Source organism: Macrotis lagotis, chromosome 2 (assembly GCF_037893015.1).
Source record: "Macrotis lagotis isolate mMagLag1 chromosome 2, bilby.v1.9.chrom.fasta, whole genome shotgun sequence".
Classification (NCBI taxonomy): domain Eukaryota; kingdom Metazoa; phylum Chordata; class Mammalia; order Peramelemorphia; family Peramelidae; genus Macrotis; species Macrotis lagotis.
This window is the reverse complement of record NC_133659.1, coordinates 194,575,447-194,600,141: the sequence shown is the minus strand read 5'-3', so window position 1 is coordinate 194,600,141 and position 24,695 is coordinate 194,575,447. Positions and strand designations below refer to the sequence as shown.

The 24,695-nt window shown below is 43.0% G+C and overlaps 1 protein-coding gene across 1 annotated transcript; it reads left to right on the top strand.

Annotated features, from left to right (window-relative positions):
- Positions 1 to 17,649: 17,649 nt before the first annotated feature.
- DLX3 (distal-less homeobox 3) lies at positions 17,650 to 22,697 on the top strand. The gene is made up of 3 exons (XM_074220598.1): positions 17,650 to 17,974; positions 18,878 to 19,068; positions 20,784 to 22,697. Exons 1-3 carry the CDS (start codon positions 17,650 to 17,652, stop codon positions 21,126 to 21,128), a joined length of 861 nt encoding a protein of 286 aa, XP_074076699.1. The 3' UTR covers positions 21,129 to 22,697.
- The last annotated feature ends 1,998 nt before the right edge of the window (positions 22,698 to 24,695 follow it).

The following is a 24,695-nucleotide window of genomic DNA, read 5'->3' as shown; positions in this document are numbered from 1 at the left end:
TCCTTCAGACAAAGAATAGAACTCAGGGAGATTGCTGAATTTACGAGAAATCAGGATTCAATACTTCAAAACCAAAAGAATGAAAAATTAGAAGAAAATGTGAAACATCTCATTGAAAAAACAACTGAGGGGTGGCTAGGTGGCACGGTGGCTAAAGCACCATCCCTGGAGTCAGGAGTACCTGAGTTCAAATCGGGTCTCAGACACTTAATAATTACCTAGCCATGTGGCCTTGGGCAAGCCACTTAACCCCATTGCCTTGCAAAAAACCTAAAAAAAAACCAAAACCTGAGGGGCAGCTAGGTGGCGCAGTGGATAGAGTACTGACCTTGGAGTCAGGAGTCCCTGGGTTCAAATCTGACTTCAGACACTGAATAATTACCTAGCTGTATGGCCTTGGGCAAGCCACTTAACCCCATTGCCTTGAAAAAATCTAAAAAAAAAAAACTGATAAGGAAAACAGATTTAGGAAAGATAATTTAAAAATTATTGGAATACCTGAAAGTCATGATCAGGAAAAGAGCCTTGACATCATTTTCAAAGAATTACTACAGGAAAATTGACCTGATATCCTAGAAGCAGAGGGAAAAATAGAAATGGAGAGAATCCACCAATCCCCCTGAGAAAGAGATCCCAAAAAACCAACCCCCAGGAATATTATAGCCAAGTTCCAGAACTCCCAAGTCAAAGAGAAAATATTACAAGCAACCAGAAGGGCACAATTCAAATACCATGGAGCTGCAATCAGGATCTCACAGGACTTAGCAGCAACTACATTAAAAGCTCATAGGGCTTGGAATATAATATACTGGAAAGCAAAAGAGCTTAGAATGCAACTGAGAATCAACTACCCAGCAAAACTGAATGTCCTTTTCCAGGGAAAAAGATGGACTTTCAATGAACCAGGGGAATTTCAAATGTTCCTGTTGGAATGGCCAGAGCTGAACAGAAGGTTTGATCTTCAAATACAGGACTCAGGTGAAACATAGAGATTGGAGGAGAAGGGGAAAATATGAGGGACTTGATGATGATGAACTGCATGTATTCCTGTATAGAAAAATGACACTGATAATACTCATATGAACCTTCTCAATTAACAGAGCAGGTAGAAGGAGATTCTATAGATGAAGCACAGGAGAAAGCTGAATTTGAAGATAAAATATGGTGTAAAAATTGAGTCAATAGGAAAAAAAGTAAATGTAATAGGAGAAAGAAACAGGAAAGGGGGAATAGGCCAAGATATTTCATATAATAAGATTTTTCTTTATTCCAATGAGCTATTACAATGATACAGAAGGGGGGAAGGCTAGGGGGAATGAGGGAATCTTCGCTCTCATCAGAGGTGGCTAGGAGAGGAAATAGCATATATACTTAATGGGGTATAGACCTCTGGAGTAAGAAGGAGAAGGGGGGACAGGGGGAAGGGATGGGGATGTGAATGAAGGAGAGGATGGACCATGGGGGAAGGGTGGTCAGATATAACACATTTTCTTTTTTACTTCTTGCAAGGGGCTGGGATTGGAAGGCCTGTCCGGGACCATAGGGCCAGGTGGATGCTGAGCCTAAGGGGTAGTATGGGGGCTCAGGGCTTCTTGGCTCCAGAGCCAGGGATCTGTCTGCTGCGCCACTCAGCGACCCTACAGTAGAGTCAGAGTGAAAGGAGAGAGAAAATATCCATGGTAGTGGAGAAATAAGAAAGGAGGGAGTTGCAATCAGCAATGACAACAGTGGAAAAATATGGAAGTAACTTTTGTGATGGACTTATCATAAAGAATGTGATCCACCCATGACAGAGTTGGTGGTGTTGAAACACAGACTGAAGCATTATTATTATTATTATTATTATTATTATTATTATTATTATTATTATTATTATTGTTATTATTATTGTTGTTATTGTTATTATTTTGGGGGGTGCAGGGTACAGGGAAAATGGGGCTAGGTGGTCTGCCTGGGGCCGCATAGCAGGGTGATTGTTGGGTGTCTGAGGCTGGATTTGGACCTGGATACTCCTGGCTCAAGGGCCAGTGCTCTATCCACCACCCAGCCTCCCCTACTATTATTATTTTTCCCCTTTTTTTTTGTTTTTACAGGGCAGTGGAGCTCGGGTGGCTTGCATGTCACACAGCTGGGTAATTGTTGGGTGTACAGGGCCAGATATGGGCTCGGGTGCTCCTGGCTCCAGGGCTGGTGCTCCATCCACTGCGCCACCTGGTGATACCTACAATTATTACTATTATTTTTTAAATTTAAATTTAAATTTTTTTCTCTCCCCTTTATCGCTCAAGTGAGTCTATATTTTTTGGGGGGAGGGTATTTTGTTTACTCTTAAACAAGAATATTTTATTAATGTATAAAAAACATTATTTGTCCAAAATGAGAATAAATATTAAATTAAAAAATAAAAAATAAATAAAAGAATTACTTGAAAAAAAAAAGAAATCTTGTCTCTCTTTAAGTGAAATGCTATGTACAGATAGATATATAATGAGGATCCCATTAAGATAAGTGCCTAAGAAAAGTTCAAAGTTGGATTAAATTTGGGAAATTGTACAGCATATTTGGTGATCCCAGTGACCCTCCCACCCCCAAAGCCTTCAGTTTAATACCAATAGGGTGCTCTAGGATTCTCATTACCTGAAAACCATGGAGTATGTGATCTCTGAAGACTAAGGACTTCAAGTAACCCAAAAAGCAATAGGAAAAGACATGGTGGGTAGATGACAATGGGGATATTGCACATTACCATCGAAGTGGCCTAAAAGATATCACCAAGGATGTAAAGTATCAGAAAAGGAGGTGAGCTGATCTATAGTCAAAGAGTCACAGCTAGGAGAAGAATCATAGAATCTCTCAAACAATAATAATGTTGGCAGTTAACATTCAAGGCTTGCAAATTGCTTTATATACATTATTTGATTCTCATGATGATTCTATTTTTTTTTAAGTAATTACAAGGCATTGGGGTAAAGTGACTTGCCCAATCTGTGTAAGTCTGAGGTCAAATCTGAACTCAGGTCCTCTTCACTCCAGAGCTGGTGCATCACCTAGTTGCCCCACACAATAATTCTAGGAAATAGATGCTCTTAGTATATCCATTTTTATAGAGAAAGAAATTGAGGCTAAAAGTTCCAGCTCAAAAACCTGGAAGGGACCTTAGAAGATTTCTAGTCCAACCTCATGCTGTTACAAATGAGGGAAATAGAGAATAGAAAGTTTAATTGACTTGTCCAGAGTCATAGAATAAGGGCTTTGCCCCAAAGTAATAAAATTTAGAGAATAGTCACTGGCAACTATACTACTGAGCTTAGTGGCAACTAATAGTAAGCAAGGATAATTAGTTAAAACAGGAAGATCCCTGAGGGACTTCCTTCTCTCCTTCAGTTGCCTGTCACACCTCAGGTGGGCTATTCCCTGGGCCAACCCTGCCCTGTTTACTCTCCTTCTTCAGGCCCCTGACTCCCTATCGGCAATATTCCTGCCATGAGAATTTCATGAGTCTCTCTTCCCCAGGTCTTTTATGACTTATGTCTTGGGATCTCTCATCTCTACCATCACCCTTCTTTCAAACTGAATTAATCTCAAAGCATCAACTTGAAGACCTAATTTGTGCCACTTGCTCCATCACATTTTGTTAATCCTTGATGCATCAAAATTGCTAGTGAAGCAGTAGATGGATAAGATAGCTTGGTACAGTGGTATCATGAAGATAAAGAAGGAAAAACCAATGGAAAGTCTCCAACTCATTGGGTGGATCTTTAAGGGTGGGTCTATAGAAAGGCAAAGAAGATTCAGAAGAAACATGAACATGGTAATCTTATTACTGCCTTGTTCACTTTAATAAATAGTATTTAAGTAAAGTTCCCAGTTCCATGTACAATCCTTCTTTATGTTATTTTCTGGATTTTGGAATGTTTGTGTTTATTAATAATAACCAAAACCCCAAATTTTTTAAAAATGTAATTTAAAAAAATTTAATGTTAATTTTTAAATTAAATTTTAATTTTAATTAAAATTTAATTTAAAGAGGGAAGTTGGGGCAGCTAGGTGACATAGTGGATAGTGAGCACAAGTCTTGGAGTTAGGAAGATCTGAGTTCAAAAGGAGTGAGAGGAGTCATATGGGATTCTAAGGCATAGTATATGGATTTTCATCTTCTGCTGGTCATCGGAGTAATCACAGAAATGAGATCACAAGGGTGGAGAAAGAAACAAGTATTTATTAAGTAACTACCAAGTGGTACTATATTAAATGATTTATAAATATCTCATAAGATCATAGGACTATAGTATATAGTACAATAGAGGTCAGTTAATCTAAATCCTTTATTTTACAAAAAGAAAACTGAGGTACACAGAGTTGAAGTCACTTGCTCAAATTTATACCTTGACGAAGAAGCAGAACTGAGATCTAAACTCAGGACCTGTATCCTCCCATTAAGCTCTCCTTCCACTAAACCATGCTGTCAAATTCTAACCTAAGTAGAGGTGGCATAGTGGCTAGAATGTTGAGCCTGGAGTCAAGAAGACACCTTCCTGAGTTCAAAACTGGTCTCAGTCAATTATTAGCAGTGTGAACCTGTGCAAGTCACTTAACTCTCTAACTGAGCTGGAGAAGGAGATAGCAAATCACTTCAATATCTTAGCCACAAAACACCAAATAAGGTCACTGGATGGCCTGTACCTACATCTTGAACTCTCCTTGCTGTCAGATTCACAAGCTATTATGAAAACAGTTATGAGAAGAAAACATTTCCTGTTTCATAGGGTTGTGGTGAAGAAAGTAGACAGATATATGTGAATAGTTATTATTCTTTAAATTCCAAAATGAGAGAGTAAAGAAAGGCTTCATGACACAGTGGAAAGAGCATGGACCTGGAGTCAGGAAGTCTAGAGTTCAAATCCAACCTCAGGTACTAACTGGGAAACTTACTTAACTACCACCTGCCTCAGTTTCCTCACCTGTAAAATGGAGGTAATAATAGCACTTATTTCCAGTGTTGTTGTAAAGATTAAATGAGTTAATATTTTTAAGCACTTAAGACAAGGTATGGCACATTTGTTGTTGTTCAGTCATCTCTTTGCGACCCATTTAGTGTTTTCTTACAGTGGTTTGCTATTTCCTTTTCCATCTCATTTTACAGCTGAGGAAACTGAGACAAACAAGGTTAAGTGAGTTGCCCAGGGTCACACAGTTACTAAGACTCTGACACTAGATTTGAACTCACCTCTTCCTGACTCTAGCCCTAGCACTCTATCCCTTGCAGCACTTACCTACCCATCTGGTATAACTATTACAGTGGTTGTTGCTATTGTTGTTATTAATGGCAAAAGAGGAATATAATAATCAATAAATATTTATTAAGTCAGGCACAAGCATTTGGGATATAAATATGAGTAAGAAAAGAAGCTCCTGCCTTCACAGATCTTATATTCAAATTGAGTAAGATAAAAAACAGCATAGAGCTGGGAAGGGGTGGGGGAGAAGGTGTCTAGAGAATTAATGATGGCTGGTCTGGACCTTCCTCCAAATAGAGGTTTTTCAAAGAGCTCACTGATAGGCTGAGGGGTTCCATAGGAGGGCAGAAGGAGAAGGTACTTGAAGCATGGATGTAGGTATGCTGGATGTGGGAAATATAAATATAAAGAATTCAGAGACCTTTGGGCACTTCAGCTTTGGCACTTCCTAGCTCAATGTGATCTCCGAATCCAATTTCTGCCACTTAGCAGCTGTGTGACTTCTTTGAACCTTGGTCCCCTAACCTATAAAATGAAGACAATAATATTTTCACTGAATACCTCAAAGGGAACTTTTGAAGAAAGTACTTTGCCAAACTTAAAATGTCATGGAAATGTAAGTTTTATTATTGGACAACCTGCCTAAGCCCTCTGACCATTCCATTTTGTAGGGTCATTGAATCATAACTTTAGTAATGGCAATTTAGTCCAACCATCTCATTTTTACAGTTAGAAAATTTGAGATCCAGGGAAATTTAGTGACTTGATCCAGATCTCACAGGTAATAATTGTCAGAGGTAGGATTTGAACTTGGATCCTCTGACTTCAATACCAACCCAGAGAACTCTACATAAAATATAAACTACATAATCATACTAGCACTACTCATTTCACAAGGTGGTTTTTGAGAAAAATACATTGTAAGCTTGAAAGCATTCTAGGGAGGTGATTTGTCACTTGAAGGATGTCAATAGGAGGTGATGGGTGGAGTAGGCATTCCATCTCTGTGTATGAGTAAAGGCATAGGGATGTAAAGGTGGAGAAAGACACGAATACTCCAGTTTGCCTGGAATACAACTGGTACACAAAAGAGGAGTAGTGTGAAATAAGACTAGAAGGGAAAGGTAGATTGGAGCCAGACTGATTGCCAAGCTAAGGAATTTGGGTTTTCACAAGGAGAAAATGGGGATTTGTTAAAAGATCTCAAAAAAGGAAAATGGCAAATGACAACAAACTGTTCACGTTGTTCTTATCCTCTATATTAATATAAAGCCATTTTCTCAAAACAGGCCTGTGAAGCAGGCTCTGTCTTATAAGATTCTCCCTGAATACTAAGAAGACCAATATGGCAACTATTACGGTTGAGTTATATTTGTCTCTTTGTGACCTCACTGGGGCTTTTCTCAACAGAGATACTGGATTGCTTTGCCATTTCCTTCTCCAGTTCATTTTATAGATTAAGAAACTGAGGCAAACAGAGTTAAATGATTTGCTCATGGTCACACAGTTAATAAGTGTCTGAGGTCAAATTTGAAACTCAGGAAGATGAGTCCTTCTGACTCCAAGCTGAGCATTCTACTACCACCTACCTCTCATGGCAGCATAGATTAAGAGTAATTTGTAAGAAAGATTGGAGAGGAAAGAGATTAAAGACTTGAGGACCTATTAAAGGTTAATGCAATAGTCATATCATAGGTTTATAAATTTAGAGGTTTAAGGGACCCTCTTGTTCAGAAATATCATACACAAATAGAATGGAGGATCCTAATCCACATTTAAGGATCTCTGCAGGCTGTGTATTGACTTCATTTTAAAATGTAATGTTAAAGAAGCTCTTTTTGTAGTGTCAAAGAATTGGAAATTAAGAGGATACCCATCAATTGGGGAATGGCTGAACAAGTTATGGAATATGAATGTTATGAGTACTATTGTTCTATAAGAAATCATGAATGACCAGACTCTAGGGAATCATGGAACAAATTTCAGGAACTGATACAGAGTGAAGGAAGCAGAACCAAGGGAACAATGTTCACATTAACAACATTGTGAGTTGATCCACCTTGATGGATGCAGCTCCTCTCAGCAGTTCAGAGAGCTAGGATAACCCTAGGAGACCTGTTATGGACAATATTATCCACATTCAGAGGAAGAAAAACAAAGCAAAACAACCAAAAATCCCTACAGAATCTGAATGAACACCACATTCACTTTTTTAAAATTTTCTCTTATGTTTTTCTTTCCTCTCTCATGGTTTTCTCCCCCCCCTTAATCCTAATTCTTCATACAGAAAATGACTAATCTGTTAACATGTTAAACACAAATGTGTATGTACAATATTCACCAGACTATTCACAGCTGAGGGGAGGGGGTTGGGAAGGGAGAGTGGAAAGAAATTTTGCAATTTTAAAAATAAGCTTATACATGTGGATTAATGTTGAAAAACTTTTGGAAAAATAAAATAAAATATCAATTGGAAAAAATAAAATGTAATTTTATGTTTTATTATATTTTTATTTATTTTGTCAAATATTTCCAATTATTTTGTAATCCAGTTCTGGATGCTGGACCAATTGGCATGCTTGACACCTCAGATTCTTTCTGTTTGACCCACCAATCCCACTTTATAGTTTGTTTTACCAAGGAAATCAAAAACAAAAACAAAGTTCCAGTATATATCAGAAATTTCATGGCCTTACTCTTTGTGGCCACAAAGAAGTAGAAAATATGAACTGATGGAGTAACAAGACCCAATCTATGCATAAGAAAGACTATTCAAATCAAGCATGATGATTAATTGAAGTAGGAAAACAGTGGAGGATCAATCAACTGGAAAATAGCTTTAATAAAAGTAAATAAATAACTTGTGTTTAAGAATGTAATACAATATCATTTGTGCAGTCAAAAAGGACAAATATTAGAATTAAGCAATTTGTTGTCCTTGTAGTTGTCTTTTTTTGTGAGTTTTCTTGGCAAAGATACTGGAGTAGTTTGCCATTTCCTTCTCCAGCTCATTTTATAGATGAAAAAAGTGAGACAAACAGGGTTAAATGATTTGCTCAGGAAGATGAGTTTTCCTGACTCCAGGCATAGTACTCTATCCATTGTTTAATCTGGGTACCCCAATTCATAAATACATGGGACAATCTGTATGAACTGACCCAACTAAAACAAAAAGAACCAAAAGAAATCCCCACAAAAACAAAAATCCAAGACTATATAAGAAGTAGACACTTTAAAAGTAAAAGAAGGTGAACTACAAAATTACTGTATAAAACTATATAGTTTTACTATATAAAACATACTGACTGGGTAGACTGAATATTATATACATTATCAGATGTGATCACTATATCAGGTACCTTTGCATAAATTTCCACTGTTGGTTTTTACAAGGGATGGTTCAGTTTCAGAAATATGGTGCACTTCCACAGAACTTCTGATGAATTCTTTTTATAAAAAGAATCAGCAGAACTTGTTTTTAAAATTATTATTAAAACACAAAATTTTTAAATTATTTAAATTTCTTTTTTAAAAAAATAGCACTTCAGTCCTGAAGTCAGGAGGACCTGAGTTCAAATGCTGATCTTGAAATTTACTGTGTGATCATGGGTAAGTCACTTAACCCAATTGTCTCCAAAAATAAAATAAACAAATGAATAGCCTACTAAAACCACCTGATTTTGCAGCTGAGGTAATAACTAAGGCTCAATGAGATAAAGCCCAAAGACTGACCCAGGGAATCAGTGGAAAAGGCAGAATGTGAGCCCTGGTCCTCTGAGTCCAGATTTAGTATTCTTTATGCCAACTGCCTCTCTGAAGTTGGAAGGGGGAGGATATTATTGTAAACAGCTTAAAGGGTGAGAAGGGTGCTGAGCCAGCCTTTCAGATAGGGTTACTTGTCAGATAGGGTTACCTTGACCCATGGAAGTAGCAACAACCCAAGTGGAAAATCCCCACATCAATCCCAGCACTTATCCTTTCCTGGGGTGACTGTATTCCTCCCTTATGGAGCAATAGTTAGGGAAGAAAGGAGATCAATGACAATAAATTGAATTTCTGGGTTAGGCTTTTCTTCCTCATGCTAAACATGATGTAGCCTAAGGAAAGACTGGAATCCAGATTAAAATGGAGATTTTTCCCTGAAGGCTTGAAGTAAAGAGTTAAGTAAAATATTGTGCTTCATGATATATGTGTCCATTGCATTAAATATTTACCATGCTATTATCTAATCTAATTAAACTGCTGCTCAATTGTGAAAAAATACACCAATAATAATTGACATTTATAAAGCATTTAAAGTCTGTAAAATATCTTCCATATATTAACTCATTTGATCCTATGAATAATCCTGTGAGGGCAGGCATTATGAGTATTATTACAATTCCCATTTTACAGATAAAACTGAACTACATGTGGTTTAAGTGATTTGCCTATGTTAATTAGTAGTTAATAGCAGAGGCAGGTTTTGGACCCACGATCTTCCTTCCTTCTTTCCATCACCCTATACTGCTTCTATGAAAATAAAACTGTCTTTTTTGTCCTATACATCCAGCTTGGTCTCTCAGGAGTTTATCAGTCTGTCTCCAAGGTCTCTTTTCCAACTCTGACAGTCTATACCCTACAGTTACTGGGTTTTGTTATTTTATCCATAATTAATTAGTAAAGTTCTATTCTTTAATTCTTATGTGACTCAGTGGAATGAAAGGAAATGGAGTTTTTCTTCTTTGTATGAGCCAGAAGAGCTAGTGTTATAGCTGCACCAGCACTACAGGGAAGAGATGATGACAACCAAGCGCTATGGTCACCCTAGGACACATGGTGAATGTAACCTGGAATATAGGGAGTAACAAGATTAGATGTATGCATAAGAAGGATTATTCAGATCAGGTATGAGGAAGATGAATTTGAGTGAAGAGACAGTGAAGGTGGGAAGACCTGTTGGTGGGGTATTGCAATAGCCCATGTAATGAGGGCCTAAGAGAGGGTGGTTCCAGTGGAAATAAAGAGAAGGGAATGGAAGCAAGAGGTGCTTTGGATATAGAATGAATCTGGTAAAGATTTGGGAATGAAAGATGAAGGAAAGAAAAATGACAAAAATAGCTCCAACTTTCCAAACATGGAAAATTGAGTGAATTGGAAAGAAGTCAGCATGAGATTTGGGTAGTCTGGTTCTGATTTTGCCATCATTTGTTCCAACAATGATTTTGCCACCCATAGAAGCAGAATCAATAATGTTCAAGCTGCTGCTATGACCTGATGCTGGACTGCTGAGGAATTTCTAAAAAAAGGAATGGTCCTCCTTGAGGTTCCTCATGTGTCAGTGATTGATTAGGTGCCGTTCTCTGTAAAGTATTTTCAGGGTATGCTGTGACCTTGGGCAAGTAATTTCACTCTTCTGGGCCTAGATTTTTGGATCTATGATCCTAGAGGATTGAAAATACATTTCTTATAAAGGGGCTATAAAAAGCATCCATTCAAATGCTCCCCTTAATCTATTTTACAGATAGAGAAAAGGAAGCCCAAAGAAAAGTGACTCCAGTCACTCAATTGATCAATTAATCACTCAACAAGCATTTAGTAAATGCCTATAATGTACCAGAAATTAGCACAGAAATTGTGCTGAGCACTGGAGTAAAAAGTAAAAATAGTCATCAGAGCTCACATACTATTGGGGGATGGTATATACAAAATAGACAAATGCAAAATAAACAAAGAGTAGATACAAAGAAACCTCAGAGGCTGTGGGGTCTGAGAAAAGCCTCAAAGAGAAGATTTCAGATGAATTGAGTCTTGGAAGCCCTTAACTTCTGAGAGATGGATGCAACAAAGCACTGAGAGCAAGCCCAAGAACAGCTCATAGAAAGACATGGAGGTGGTGGATGGAACATTGTTAGTGAAGAACTGAAAGTAGGCCAACCAAGTTGGGTGGAATATTGTTTGGAGAGGAGTAATTTGTAAAAAAGACTGGAAAATTAGGAAGGGAATGTATGTTGAAGAGTTTTATCTACCATGAAAAGTGTTTTATACTGGATCCTAGAGGGAAGAGGGAGCCACTGAAGTTTATTGAGTGACCAGGACAGATAATAATTTTGACAACTTGTGAAAGCCAATGGAATGGAGTCAGGAGAGATGTGAAGCATGAAAACTTTGGAATGAAGGGCAATTAGGTGGCACAATGGATAGAGCACCAGCTCTGGAGTCGGGAGGACATGATTTCAAATCCAGTCTCAGATTCTTTACTCTAGCTGTGTGACCCTGGACAAGATTCTTAACCCCCAAACCTCTTAATCCTTGTCTTCTCCCTCAAAAAATAAAGAAATCAACCTATGGAGATAGTCTAGAAAAAGTTCATATGAGCCTAACCTAGGGTGGTGGCAGTATAAATTGAGGGTAGGAAATATATGGAAGAAAAATGGGGATACAAATGACTAGATTATGGCAATATAGACTGGTGTCAAGAATGACACTGAAAGGAGAATAGTATTCAGGATAGTAATGGGGATTTTGGATGAAAGAAGGGTTGTTGTTTTTTTGGTGGGGAGAGATAATGAATTCTGTTTTGGCCATGTTGAATTTGAATTTTGGAATATCTAACTATCAGGTAATGAAATGGGACTGGAGCTCAAAAGAGTAACCAGAATTAAGTATAAAGCCCTATCTATATAAAGATGATAAGGTAGGAAACAAGAATTTATTAAGTGTCTAATATGTGCCATACAAATATTATCTCATTTGATTTTCTTTTTTTATTTGATTTTCACAAGAATTCTACTATTATTAATTCCATTTTAGAGTAAAAGAAACTGAGATAGCCAGAGATTGCATGACTTGCCAGGGTCACTCAGTAAATAAATGTCTAAGATTGATTTATATTATTATCTTTCTGACTCTAACTCCCTGATGGTCCTGAGGTCACCAAGAAAGAATATAAATTAAGAACTTTGAGGAGCACTAACATTTAGTGTATGTGAACTGGATGAAGATACAACAAAGGGAACTGAGAAGGAACAGTTAGACAGAGAAGAAGAGAGAACCAAGAAAGAAAAATACCAGAAAACTCAGAGAGGAAAGAGAATTCAGGAGACTGGTCAATCTTACAAAGAGACCATGCAAATGTTTTAGAGATCACAAGTAAAATGAAAGGTGTTGGATTAAATGATCACTAGTGTTCTTCCATCTGTGACATTTTTTGTTCTATGATTGGAAACATACAAACACAGCATCTCTTATACACACATAAACATCCACATATCTTGCATGGTAGAGAGGTTCCACCTTCCCTTTAAGAACCACTAGATGGTGCCAGATCCTTAGGCAACAGTGGCCCACAGAGCTTGGTTCCCAGCTCCTAGCACTTCCACCATCGAAGGCCCGAAGCAGCCAAAAAGAGTGGTGAGCATATTATTTATCTTTGTCCAAACGTTGTGGACATCTGACACTTGTGATATCACTCTCTCCTTCCTCTACCCTCATCCTGTATCACATCTCTTCCTCTCTCACAACACCTTTCCTTTTGCAAAATCTGGCTCATTTGGGTATAGATGATACTCTGCCTATTGCCTTGCATACAAGCCCATCACCATGTTTGCTGTCTTGTGTACAAATGGGTACTAGTGAATTAGGCCATTTCTGCCCATTGACATCTGAATTGGGCCCCTGTGATAACTTTACCCAGTGCTCAGGAGAGTGTGGGCAGGGTTTGGAGCCACCTTCCTGGTTCTGCCCTCAAAGTTATTGGCATTTGTTCAATTCATGCCATCTCCATGACAACTGTGCTCCCCTTCTTCTAATACTCTTTTATCATGAGCTCCTCCCCAGAACCTCACTTAATATCCCTCTCTTATGGCTTGAGTACAAATATCCATATTGCCTCCCCACTATCTCACAACTCCAGAGTCCTTTCAAAGGTGAACAGGACTTTAGCACTAGGACCTGTTCATCTTGCTGGCCCAGGGAGAGGTGCCCTACCCCAGGTTGGACAGTGTGAGTGGCGTCAGTCCCACTTCATCACCTGGAAATCCGCACTAGCCTGCCATTGATAGGATCATAGGATCCCAGATTTTAAAGCTAGAAGAGATCTTAGAGGCCTTTCAACCCTTTCATTTTACAGATTAGGATATTGAGTCACAGAGGTTAAGGAAGTCTTCAGGGTCCATCTCTACATACTCTATTCACAGTTGGCCAGCTCTGGCAGCTCTTGTGCCCCAACCTCCCATGCCTACTTATGTATCCTTTGAATCCACTGCTAATGAAAGCTTCTGCCCAGTCTTGGGACAGAGCAACCTTTTCCATATCAATTTGGATTCAAAGTTATTTATTAAACACCACCATGTGTTAGGCCATGTGCTAAAAACCAGTGATATAAAAGTGAAAAATTACAGAGTGCCCCTGCCCTTAAGGTCTCTATAGTCCTCTAAGTGGGGAAGGTGAACTATCTATCTATCTGTCTGTCTGTCTGTCTGTCTGTCTATCTAAAATTAGAATGATAAAAGGCAGAGCTTAAAACATAAAAGGAAGAGACAAAGAACTCAAAGACAACTTAAGGAGAAAGACATCACTTTCAGCAGTAGGGACCATATTCTCAAAAGATATTGACTGATCATGTTCGTCCAAGACACAATTGCCTTATCAAAGCTGGCAGGGGTCTTCAGAGAAATAAATCAATTGGTGAGTATAAATAGAACATAAGGGGTGGCTAGGTGGCACAGTGGATAGAGCACAGCCCTGGAGTCAGGAGTACCTGAGTTCAAATCCGGCCTCAGACACTTAATAATTACCTAGCTGTGTGGCCTTGGGCAAGCCACTTAAACCCAATGCCTTGCAAAAAACTAAAAAAACTAAAAAAAACCACAAAAAAAACCCCAATAAGTAGAACATAAGTGAGTATATGTTGTGGACATGGAAAGGCAAAGCCTCATTCAATTTCAGTTCACTGTTCTGAACCCACCACCTTGCCCAGGTACCCATTGCCCATCTTGTAAAAGTCCTGCTCCATGCCCAGCTTCTTGGAGGCTGTGCCAACAGAACTCAAACTCTGGCTGGTGCTAGTAGGCATGAAAGATTTTGCAGACAGACTAGTTATGGACTGTCATTGGAGATCTAGCCTTACTCATTTCAGATGATGATGAATGTGTTCAATCAAAGAAAAAAACTCTTTAAAGTTCTTGCATAGATTAAATTTCTGAACCTAATTCTGCAGCTTTGGCCTATTTTAGGGAATCCTAAGTGCTGGGGAAGATGAGTAGGAACACAGGGAATTCCCTTTCATTCCTCAAATCCTAAAACTAGGGTAGAAGAATACTTTAACTTAGCACATATGACCAGCTAGATGAGAGCAGCTTGGGATATACAGGAAAGACTAGGTTTGGATCATCAGTGGATCGAAATATCCAGGTCCCTGCTTACTAGTTACCTGACCTTGGACACATTACTGTTTTCTCTCTGGGCCTCAGTTTCTTCATCTCTTCAACTTCTGCATCCAAATATCCTTCCAATTTCCTCCTTACCACTATGGAAGGCAGAATCTGAAACTGAACATATTCCCTCTTTTCTCAAGAGCCCTTCAGGAAAGCTCTCTTAAGTTGTCTCCTTTTTCCAGTGTCGAGAAGGGGAAAGGGGCTTTCAAATGCACCCCTTTCCCCCTCACTCATACCGTTTTTCCTCATCCCAACCCCCTTCTCATCCCAGAACTTTTTGTTATTAACTCCCCTACTCATCTAACTTCCCGAGAAGGGGAAACTGCGCCGCACCCTATGCCCTCCCCCTCCCCCTTCGCCCCAGGCTCCCTCGGCGCCCAGTTGGCAGCAGAACAGAGGGCACCCCGAGCGGGTGGAAACTCGCCCCGCCACGGGCTTCGAGTGGCGGGCGATAGGCGCTGGGGGGACGCGGAGATAGACAGACAGATACCGTTTCCACCCCCACTCCTCGCGCCCCCACCTTTCCCACGCAGCAGGCCGCCCCAGGAGAAGGGATCGGTCCCTTGTCCCTCTGTCCTAAAAACCGAAGCATGTCTCCCTCTCATTTCTGAACTGTTTCTCTCGCTTAAAAAAGAGGAAAAGACAGAAGAGAAGAGAAGAGAAGAGAAGAGAAGAGAAGAGAAGAGAAGAGAAGAGAAGAGAAGAGAAGAGAAGAGAAGAGAAGAGAAGAGAAGAGAAGAGAAGAGAAGAGAAGAGAAGAGAAGAGAAGAGTTTTACAAGCACTTTAAAGCTATTTCCTTCTAGTGGTTACTTGGTAGGTCTTTCAAAAAAGACCAAGGGAATCATAGGACCCTCTCCTCATCTTTCTATAAGGCGGAAAGTGGGGTCTCAAAGCCTGTCCCACACTCCTACAATCCCACCGCCCAAGCCCGTCATGTTTCACAGAGATACAGGAATACTTTAGTCTACTAGCCTAATTTAGTATTCCAACACTGCCAGCTTTGGAGAGGAAGCTGAAAGACCCCGCGGTACCGAGTGTGCGGTTCCAAGAATAACCAGCAGGTGTCGGGGTTGGCCTGCAGGCTCCTGCGGCTTTCCAGCGTCGGATGTTGAGATGAAGACGGGTTTAGGGGTGGAGAAAGGTTAGGTTGGAGAAGAGGGGAGTAAGTAGAGAATAGCGCCGTGTCATACTCATAGGATGAAGCAGAGGATGTCAAGCCCCTGAAAGCATGGGGGAGCTAAGGGACGCTGAGATGAGAGAAGAATGGACTGGAGGAAAGAAAGAGAAAGGACTTAGCGTCTATGGTGGGGAAGGAAGGCGTTTTGGGGGCTTAACAAAATGAGTTTGGGAAAAGATCGAGAGCTTTGTACACACATCCAGACAAGGACATGTATAGATGTGCTTACATCCAGATGTACAAATCCCTGTGTATCCATGTGTTTCCAAGCAAACACAAACCCCATATTAACTTGCACCCAATAACACAGGATTCTTTCATCTGGATGCCCATCTTCCTTTTCACTCACTTGAATTTCCACAAATTCCCTACCCCCACAGATATGTGCCCACATTCAGGCACCATGCACCTAACTACAAAGAGCCCTCCCGTTCTCCCCACCACCACTATTAACAGAGAGACAGACATAGCACCAACGAGCATACCCACTAACACATCTCTACACCTCCCTAAACCATACCAAAACAGGAGACTCACTCCCAAATACTTGGTGTCTCCGAAGAGTTAATATGGTTTTTAACTATAATAGTTTAAAATTATATGGGGACCCCCTATATATAGACACATTCCAGATTCATAGTTTCTCCTGAAATGCAGGTAACAAACAAAATCAAATGTTCCAATACCTGCCCTCTCTCAAATATACAAGTTAAGCAGACCTCACTGCCCTCCCTCTTCTCCTGATGTTCTCCAGCATCATCTTTTATTCCAATTATCGTTATCTTCAGAAAACTGTATAGCTCAAACACAGTCTGTGTGATTTTGAGCAAGTCACTTAACGTAAATGAGTCTGTTTCCTTTTCTGTAAATGAGGGGCTTTGTCTAGTCGGTTTTTGCGTTCCCTTTCGGCTTTTCATCTATGATTCTGTGTACACACGCAAACAAACAAACGCACAAGACATCCCACTTCGCTTCCACGAGGCCTTTCTCCCCTTGCCCAGAAGAACTTAGAAAGGTCCATTTGTTCTCTAAAGCTTTTGCGGACTCTCTCCCCGTTTCCCGTGGATTCTCCCTCACCTTTGACTACCTATAAGTTACACGTACACATATACTTGGTTGTAGATATATCATACGAGTCCGTATATATGCATTGATAAACATCACATTATCTACCCCCAACCCTACCTCGGGTCACTCACACGTATGTAATACACGCATCCGAGCTAGGCCCACAATCAAGCCCAGGGTCGGACTGAGGCACACGTGGTCACTCGCAGGGGCTCTCAAGCTCCATTCCCCTCCCCACACTTCCCCACTCTAGCTCCTTTTTATTGAGCCCCAGTCGACATAACATTTCAGAGACATTTCAGGTTTATTTGAAGGGGGAGGGGCATGGGGGGCGTGAGACTGACTGGAGGAGGACTAAGGGGCGTGTGTGTATATATGTGTTTAGGGTAACAACAAAGAGTGGGAGAGGGAGCCGGAGAGAGACATAGAGAGAGAGAGACAGAAGTGTTTTGCCTTCCAGGCAATACTTCCAGCCAATCAGCGAGCAGCATCCACCCTCCCCGACTCCACAATTAAGCCCATAACCAGCCGGCCAGGCGGAGCTGGCAGCATTTGGCTGAGACGCGGGACGAGAGAGGCACCTAGCGCCGGCCGGAGCGGGCGATGAGCTGAGAGCCCCCTCGGCTTCCTCCTCCCCCGGAGCCCCGCGACCCCCGCCTCCCTCCTCCCCTCCCCCACTTCGCCCCCCCCCCACTCGGGCCGGCTTGCAGCTACCTCGGGGGGCGGCGCGGCGCCACTCAGCCAGCAGAGATGAGCGGCTCTTTCGATCGAAAGCTCAGCAGCATCCTCACGGACATCTCCAGCTCACTCAGCTGCCATGCCGGCTCCAAGGACTCCCCGACCCTCCCGGAGTCTTCCGTCACCGACCTGGGCTACTACAGCGCCCCGCAGCACGACTATTACACGGGCCAGCCCTATGGCCAGGCGGTGAATCCCTACGCCTACCACCACCAGTTCAATCTCAACGGGCTTGCAGGCACTGGCGCCTACTCGCCCAAGTCGGAATATACCTATGGGGCCTCCTATCGGCAATATGGGGCTTACCGGGAGCAGCCGCTGCCAGCCCAGGATCCAGGTAAACTGGGGATGCCATCCAGAGGCGGAAGAAATAAACTGCCCACTGCCCCAAGGGGTGGTGGAGGGGAGGGGGGTAAGGGCCATAGGCATAGAGTTAAACAAATGAGAAGTGGTGAGTGTCAGAAGCCCTTGGAATGGGCAGGTTGAAGCAGCTCCGGAGATCAATTGGATACTTGCTCAGTAGCCAAGGAAAGAAAAAAGTTAGGTCTGAAAGATTGGACGGCCAGGGTCATGGAGAGAGTTGGGAGATAGATTTAAGGAAGAAAAGAAACCAACTATGTAGAGGAGAGAAAATAGGGAAAAGGAGGAAGGGAAAAGAAAGGGGAAAGAGCGATGAAAGAGACAGAAAAAAGAAGAGAAAGAGAAAAAGAAAACGAAGGGAGAAGGCAATTAAAAGGGAAAAGGAGAAAGAGATGGCGTTAGAAAAGATGTAAGGAAAGTGGGAAGAGTTGGGCTAGAGACGCAGTCAAACAAGAGACCAGAACACAGAGCGGAAGGAGACAGTGAGATAGAAAAAGCTTCCAGAATTTCCAAAAAGACAACAGAGAAGGGTGAGAGAGAAGGAAGAAACTGTAAAACGAGTTATGGGCGAGCCCGAGAGACACCCAGCCACGGAGAGATTGCTCAGCTGGAGAGACACCCTGGCGGGATGGGGAGCTCCGAGCTGTGGGCGGCCCCAAGACCCAGCCCAAGTCTGGAAACTCAGCCTGGCCTGGCCCCGGCCCTCATCGGGGCCCCGGCTCCCTCCCTTGGGTGCTCCTTTTGCCCAACCCCGGTACCCGGGGGCTCAGGAACTGGGGAAATCCCAGAGGAGAGAGGGGAGGGCAGCACAGTTGGGGAAGTTAGAAGAGGGCACTGAGGATCTCTAGAGGCTGATCCATGCTCCTCCCTCCCCCTGCAGTGTCGGTGAAGGAGGAGCCGGAGCCGGAGGTCCGAATGGTGAATGGGAAGCCCAAGAAGGTCAGGAAACCTCGAACCATCTACTCTAGTTACCAACTGGCGGCTTTACAGCGGCGCTTCCAGAAGGCCCAGTACCTGGCACTGCCCGAGAGGGCTGAGTTGGCGGCCCAGCTGGGCCTCACCCAGACCCAAGTAAGGCTTCACTCTTCCCAGATCCCCATATCGCTAGCAGTCACCCCTGCTACCCCCATTTGAAACTTTCCATCTTTCTGACTTCTCACCTTTCGACACCAAGAATTGGGGTTGGGGTACACACTCTCTCTTTTTAAGATCTAGACTTAAAAGATGCTGGTTTCCCCAGCTGGCAGGAGAGAAATTGTATGGAGATCTGTGGACAGTCCCTCACAATTTTAACTACCAAGGGCTTTGTGTCTGTTCTTTAGTTTTGTGCTTTCATTTTTTTTTATCAGAATGAACTTTCATATTTGAGCATTTGCATGTGGGTACATGAATATATATGTGCTTTGACATGGAACAAAAACAGTGAGGGGGTCTAGCTCTGCCCCCAAACAGACATTTCTAACCTCCCCTATTTCATCCAGGAATTCCTGATTATATGGACTCTAATCTAATTCCTTGGTATTCCCTAGATTAGACTATGTGTCCACATATCTATTGTGTTTTTAAGATTATAACCATGCTGATATACATAAATATATCTATGGTAATGTATGTATTAATTATATAGAGTAGCCACGTAGGCATATGTATGTTTATAAAATGTGTGTGTATACAAATGTGTTTGAATATATATATATAAATTTTTATCTGTATTTCTGTAGAGTTCCTAACACATTCTTAGTGAATAATAGAATTTTAACAGATTTAGAACTAGAAAATACTTATTAATTGTGTGCTTCAATCTCTCCCCGCCCCCCGTTTTACACATGGAGAAACTAAGACCCAAAGAAGATGCATGATTTCCCCTAGGTTTTATAAATGACAGCATCAGGATTTGAACTCAGGCCCTTTGACTCACTGCTTTTTACCAGTACACCACACTGTTGCTGCACAAAAAGGGGAAACCCCTAGCTCCAGGCCCCAGAAAATACCTACTGCCCGCTGACTGAGCTATGTTTCTTTTGCCACTTCAGACCCAAGGCAGAAAAGAGAGGCTGGTGGAAAAAGGCAAGAAACCTGACCTGGTTTCAGAGTCTGGGGTTCAGAGTCTGGGCTCCAAAGTCCCTTGTGCAATTGTGATGCCCCTCAAATAAGCCCCAGGGAGACCTGGGCACTGTTCAGAGCCCTTCCCACCCTATCCTGGCAGCAGCACTGTGCCCCTGAGGGGAGGGTTGCGGGACGCCTGGCTCCCTTCTAGTGTTGACAGGTGGGACGCTGCGTGGGGCCCAGCCGCTGGGAATCTGGGTCACCCAGTGAGAGAGCTGAATCATTGTTTGTCAGTGTCACGGGGTGGGGAACAGTGTCAGGGAGGGGGGATGCCCTAAGGGGAATTTGGGGAGTCATTGTTCACCTGCTCCCTAAGGCTTGGAAGGTCAGATAAGGGTCCCCAAGTCACACACCACTCCCCCCCACCATTGAATAATTCCTGAATTGCTGTGTGTATCCACATGTTTGTGTTTGTGAATGTACGGTTGAATTTCTCTCAGTACGTGTCAGTGTATGTCACTGTTTGTCTCTGTGTGTATATAGCTGAGGGGGGAAAGGGATGGTGATGGTAATTTGTGCCTGTAAATGTATGTAGGTATGTATTTATCTGTGTATCTCTGAGTACATAGGGGTATCTGATATGAGAGAGAATGCCACTGTCCTCCCAGAGCCCCCCCAATTCCCCTTGCCTATGTCGCATCCTCGGCTCCGCACTAACTGATCCTCCCTCTCTGTTCCAGGTGAAAATCTGGTTCCAGAACCGTAGGTCCAAGTTTAAGAAGCTCTACAAAAATGGGGAGGTCCCCTTGGAGCATAGCCCTAACAACAGCGATTCCATGGCTTGCAACTCTCCCCCCTCTCCAGCTCTCTGGGACACCTCTTCTCACAGCACCTCAGCCCCAACTCGGAGCCAGCTCCCCCCGCCGCTCCCCTATAGCGCCTCCCCCAGCTATCTGGACGACCCCACCAATTCCTGGTATCATTCTCAGAACCTGAGCGGACCTCATTTACAGCAGCCCCCTCCGCCTGCCACCCTACATCACACTTCTCCTGGCCCCCCACCTAATAGTGGGGCCGTGTACTGAGGGTGACCCCTGTTCTGGGATCCTGGGGGAACCCAGACTCCCCACCCACTACCAACGAAGGACAACCCAGGACTGAGCCAGAGGAGCATCCGTCATGGCCGATACTCAGGAATCAGCAAGGAGTAGAAGGGGTAGGGAGAAGCCCCGCCCCCCCAATCTCCCTAGGCTACCCCCTTTCTTCAGGGATCTGGGTTCTTCCTGAACAACTTTATAGGAACCCAAGATTCCCCACACTCTGTTCCCTGTTGTCCTTGTCATGCTGTACCTGGCCACCCAGATGTTGGGGCGAGTTGTACACTCAGCTGGGACAGTATCTTCCCTGGACGAATCTGGACAGGCTTTGGGAGGTTCCTGTCTGTAGGATTTGATACGTGCCTCATTTCTCTGGACTGGAGACTTTGGGGATGGAAAGCGGGAAGGGCAAGGTAGAAAGAGTGCTTGGAGGGATTGGCAAAGCCATTGCAAGATTCTGGCTCATAGTCAGACCTTGCTCCTCCCTACCAGCCCTTGGAAAGACCATTTAATGAACTCCCTTGGTAAGAAGGCTAGAAGGAATGGGTGGAGGTTCTTTCTGTCCCCTCTGCCCTCCTCCACCTCCCTCAAACCCCATGTTACAATTGGGGGTTAAACCAAAGAAAAAACCCAGAGTGGGGAAAAGACTGGTTATTTGTGGCCTTAAAGAAGGGAACCCGCTAGGCGGTTCTTTTTTTCCTCTAGGACCCCACACCCCTTTTCTGCTAGGGGTTCTTAAATAGACTTCCCCAGGGCTGTGTTTCTTGTTCAGTGTACAGAACTTTGCACAACTTTGGTCTAAAAGCTGTTGAAAAATAGAAAACGAAGGGCATTGTTAAGAAATAGGACCAAACTCCCCTCTTGGGCATCTTCGCCTTCTCCTCCCACATTTCTATTTCATCTCTCCCTCCTCCAGTAAGTTGGTGATTTTTAGCCCCCAAACCTCAAGTCATGAAGAAAATCAGCCACCAAGAAAAAATAGCCACCATCCCCTTTTGGGGAATGGAGGAAACAACTCTCTCCCAGCTGGACTGGGTTAGGAAATGCCCAGTGAGATGGAAGAGAAGGGGGATGGGAAGGGAGAATGGCTCAACTCCTTCCTCTTGGGTTAGGGGTATTCCCATCTTCCCCAGGGACCCAAAAGGTCATCTTTCCTCCTATTCTTACTGTGGTAGAACACCAAAGAAAGGGGGGAACCCAAATATTGTAGGATATATATATATATATGTGTGTGTGTATATATATAAAAATATATACACATATATATATAATACTTTTTTAAGAGAGAGAGGTCACCTCCTCCCTGCCGTGGTTTCCTATTTATGTGACTATTCCCTCCTGTACAGATCTTGCTGTGTGTAGAAATGAGGGAACAGTGTTGTTGGCTCCTGGTGGATTTTGGCTTGGTTGGGGCAGGGATGAGTGGGAAGACTGGGAGACATGTGGGTCTCTGGGCATCTCACTCCAGGAGACAGCATGAACCTGGCCAGCTCCCCCAATATTCCCCCCACCATACTACTCTCCTCTTCCTTTGTGCTTTCTTACTGGACCCATCTTTATATCTGATGTTAATAAAAAAAAATTGACTCTGAAGGCTCATGGCTTAGCCACTAGCCCACTGGGAGGTTGGGAAGAGGGATTTGGGGACAAAGGAGGTATCAGACCCTGAATTGCAGAGCTGGTGGTCACTGGCTTGAGAGGAAATGGGTTTTCTAGGGAAGGTGGCATGAACATTAATAATGGGTAGATCTTCTGTGAATCACACACACACACACACACACACACACACACATGCACACGTGTGCATGTGCGACAAATCCAATGAATTGTCACTTGGTGCTCTTGAAAGGACCCTAGTGCGAAAATTTGGCGTTGACATCTTTTCTTTTCTTCGAGGCTGCATGCCCCAGTCCATTGGAAGGATGGGGGGAGCATCAGAAATGATCTCATTCTGAGATTATAAATTTGTTAGGCTATAGAATTTAGAGCTGGCAGGAACTTCAAGATCATCTAGGCCAGAAATTCTTAACTTTTTGTGTGTCATAGATGCCTTTTGTAGTCAAGTAAAATATTTGGGCCCCTGGTTAGAGGAATCTTTTTTTAAATCATATTTGAAAGAATTGCTCATTTTCAACTGAAAGTTAGTAAAACCAAGGCTGTAATTTTTCCCTATCCAAATTCACCCCCCCCCCCAAATCTATCCAGGATCTGTGAGTCCCAAGTTAAGAATATCTGCTCTAATCTTAGTCCATTTTACAAATAAGAAATTGAGAGTAAAATTAAGGCTACACAAGTAGCAGGTTCATGGAAGTGTAAGCAGAGCCTATGCTTGCCAGCCTCCTCTTGTCTCTGACTCCCCTTCCCATGCCAGGCTTGCTGCCCTGGGCAGGCAGGGCCCCAGGGACTCCACTCAGCGTGGCGTCCCCTGCCAGGCAGCTTGCCTCTGCTGTTGGCTGCAGGGTCACCTGAGGGCTGCTCTTTGATCTTTGGCTCCTGACAGACAAGCTTACACAGGCATTCCCCACCCCACCATCCCTCTCCCTCCCCCATAGCCCCTCACCCCTTGCATCTTAAAAGACTGGTATTTGGTCTAGTTGAACATCCAGTTTGGGGGAGGGAGGGTGCTAAGGACAGGGGTACCTTCAGTTCCCCTCACCTCCCTTGCTGGCAGGGACCTCGGGCAAATGGGACTTGGGCTGGGGATAGCAATGATGATGACCGGAGATAAACAAACGACCTAATGTCTGAAGGTGGGTGGGTTCCATGTTTACCTTCCCCGGGAGAGAAGCAAACCCTGACTCAGAACCTTCTCACTGCTGAACGACCAGGGCCAGGCCCACTGCCCTCCCTGCTTCCCACCTCTCAGTCTTCTGGGCTGGCTGGGTGCCCCATTCCCTCCACCCTCTTCATCCCCCAAGCTTTGGGGCCTTTCAAAGGAAGCTGCACAGCTGGCTGGGGAAGGCACTGAGTTCACCGGGCAGCTGGACGCTGAGGCCCAAGAGTCATGGGCATGTACACATGCATCCAACAACATCGCATCACACAGGCTTCTGGGCCAAGATCCACAGTAATCTATCTCTCTCTGATGCAAACATGCAAAGCTTCCCAGAGCATCCTACAACCCTTCATGGGTACAGGAACTCAAACCAAGTAAGACCTCTCTAACACACACACACACACACACACACACACACACCCAAGAGAAACACTGGAAGCAGAGGGCCAACAGATTTAAACATTCAGCATCACATACATATCATTGGAAACACTGGAGAGAAACAGCAGCAAAGTGCCAGTACATTTAGATGCAGAGACACACACATGTCATCATATATGCAACATAGAAACAAATGGACAAACACTTCAGATAAGTGGCTGCACCCCACCAGAAACCTGGAAACAACAGCCTCACATGTAGAGGCAGATGTACATACAAACCCCAAAGAACACCACTATATCCTATACACAGAGATACACTGAGAGAATTTTATGCTTGGAAGGGAACTTTGAGGTCGTCTCATCCAATGGACACAAACACAGAGGCAAAGCCTTATT

What these genes read in the sequence shown, in the direction of transcription:
- DLX3 (XM_074220598.1), top strand. Translation starts at nt 17,650, where the DNA reads ATGAGCGGCTCTTTCGATCGAAAGCTCAGCAGCATCCTCACGGACATC. An exon ending in GCTGCCAGCCCAGGATCCAG is followed by an intron (nt 17,975 to 18,877) that starts GTAAACTGGGGA and finishes CTCCCCCTGCAG; the next exon opens with TGTCGGTGAAGGAGGAGCCG. An exon ending in TGGGCCTCACCCAGACCCAA is followed by an intron (nt 19,069 to 20,783) that starts GTAAGGCTTCAC and finishes TCTCTGTTCCAG; the next exon opens with GTGAAAATCTGGTTCCAGAA.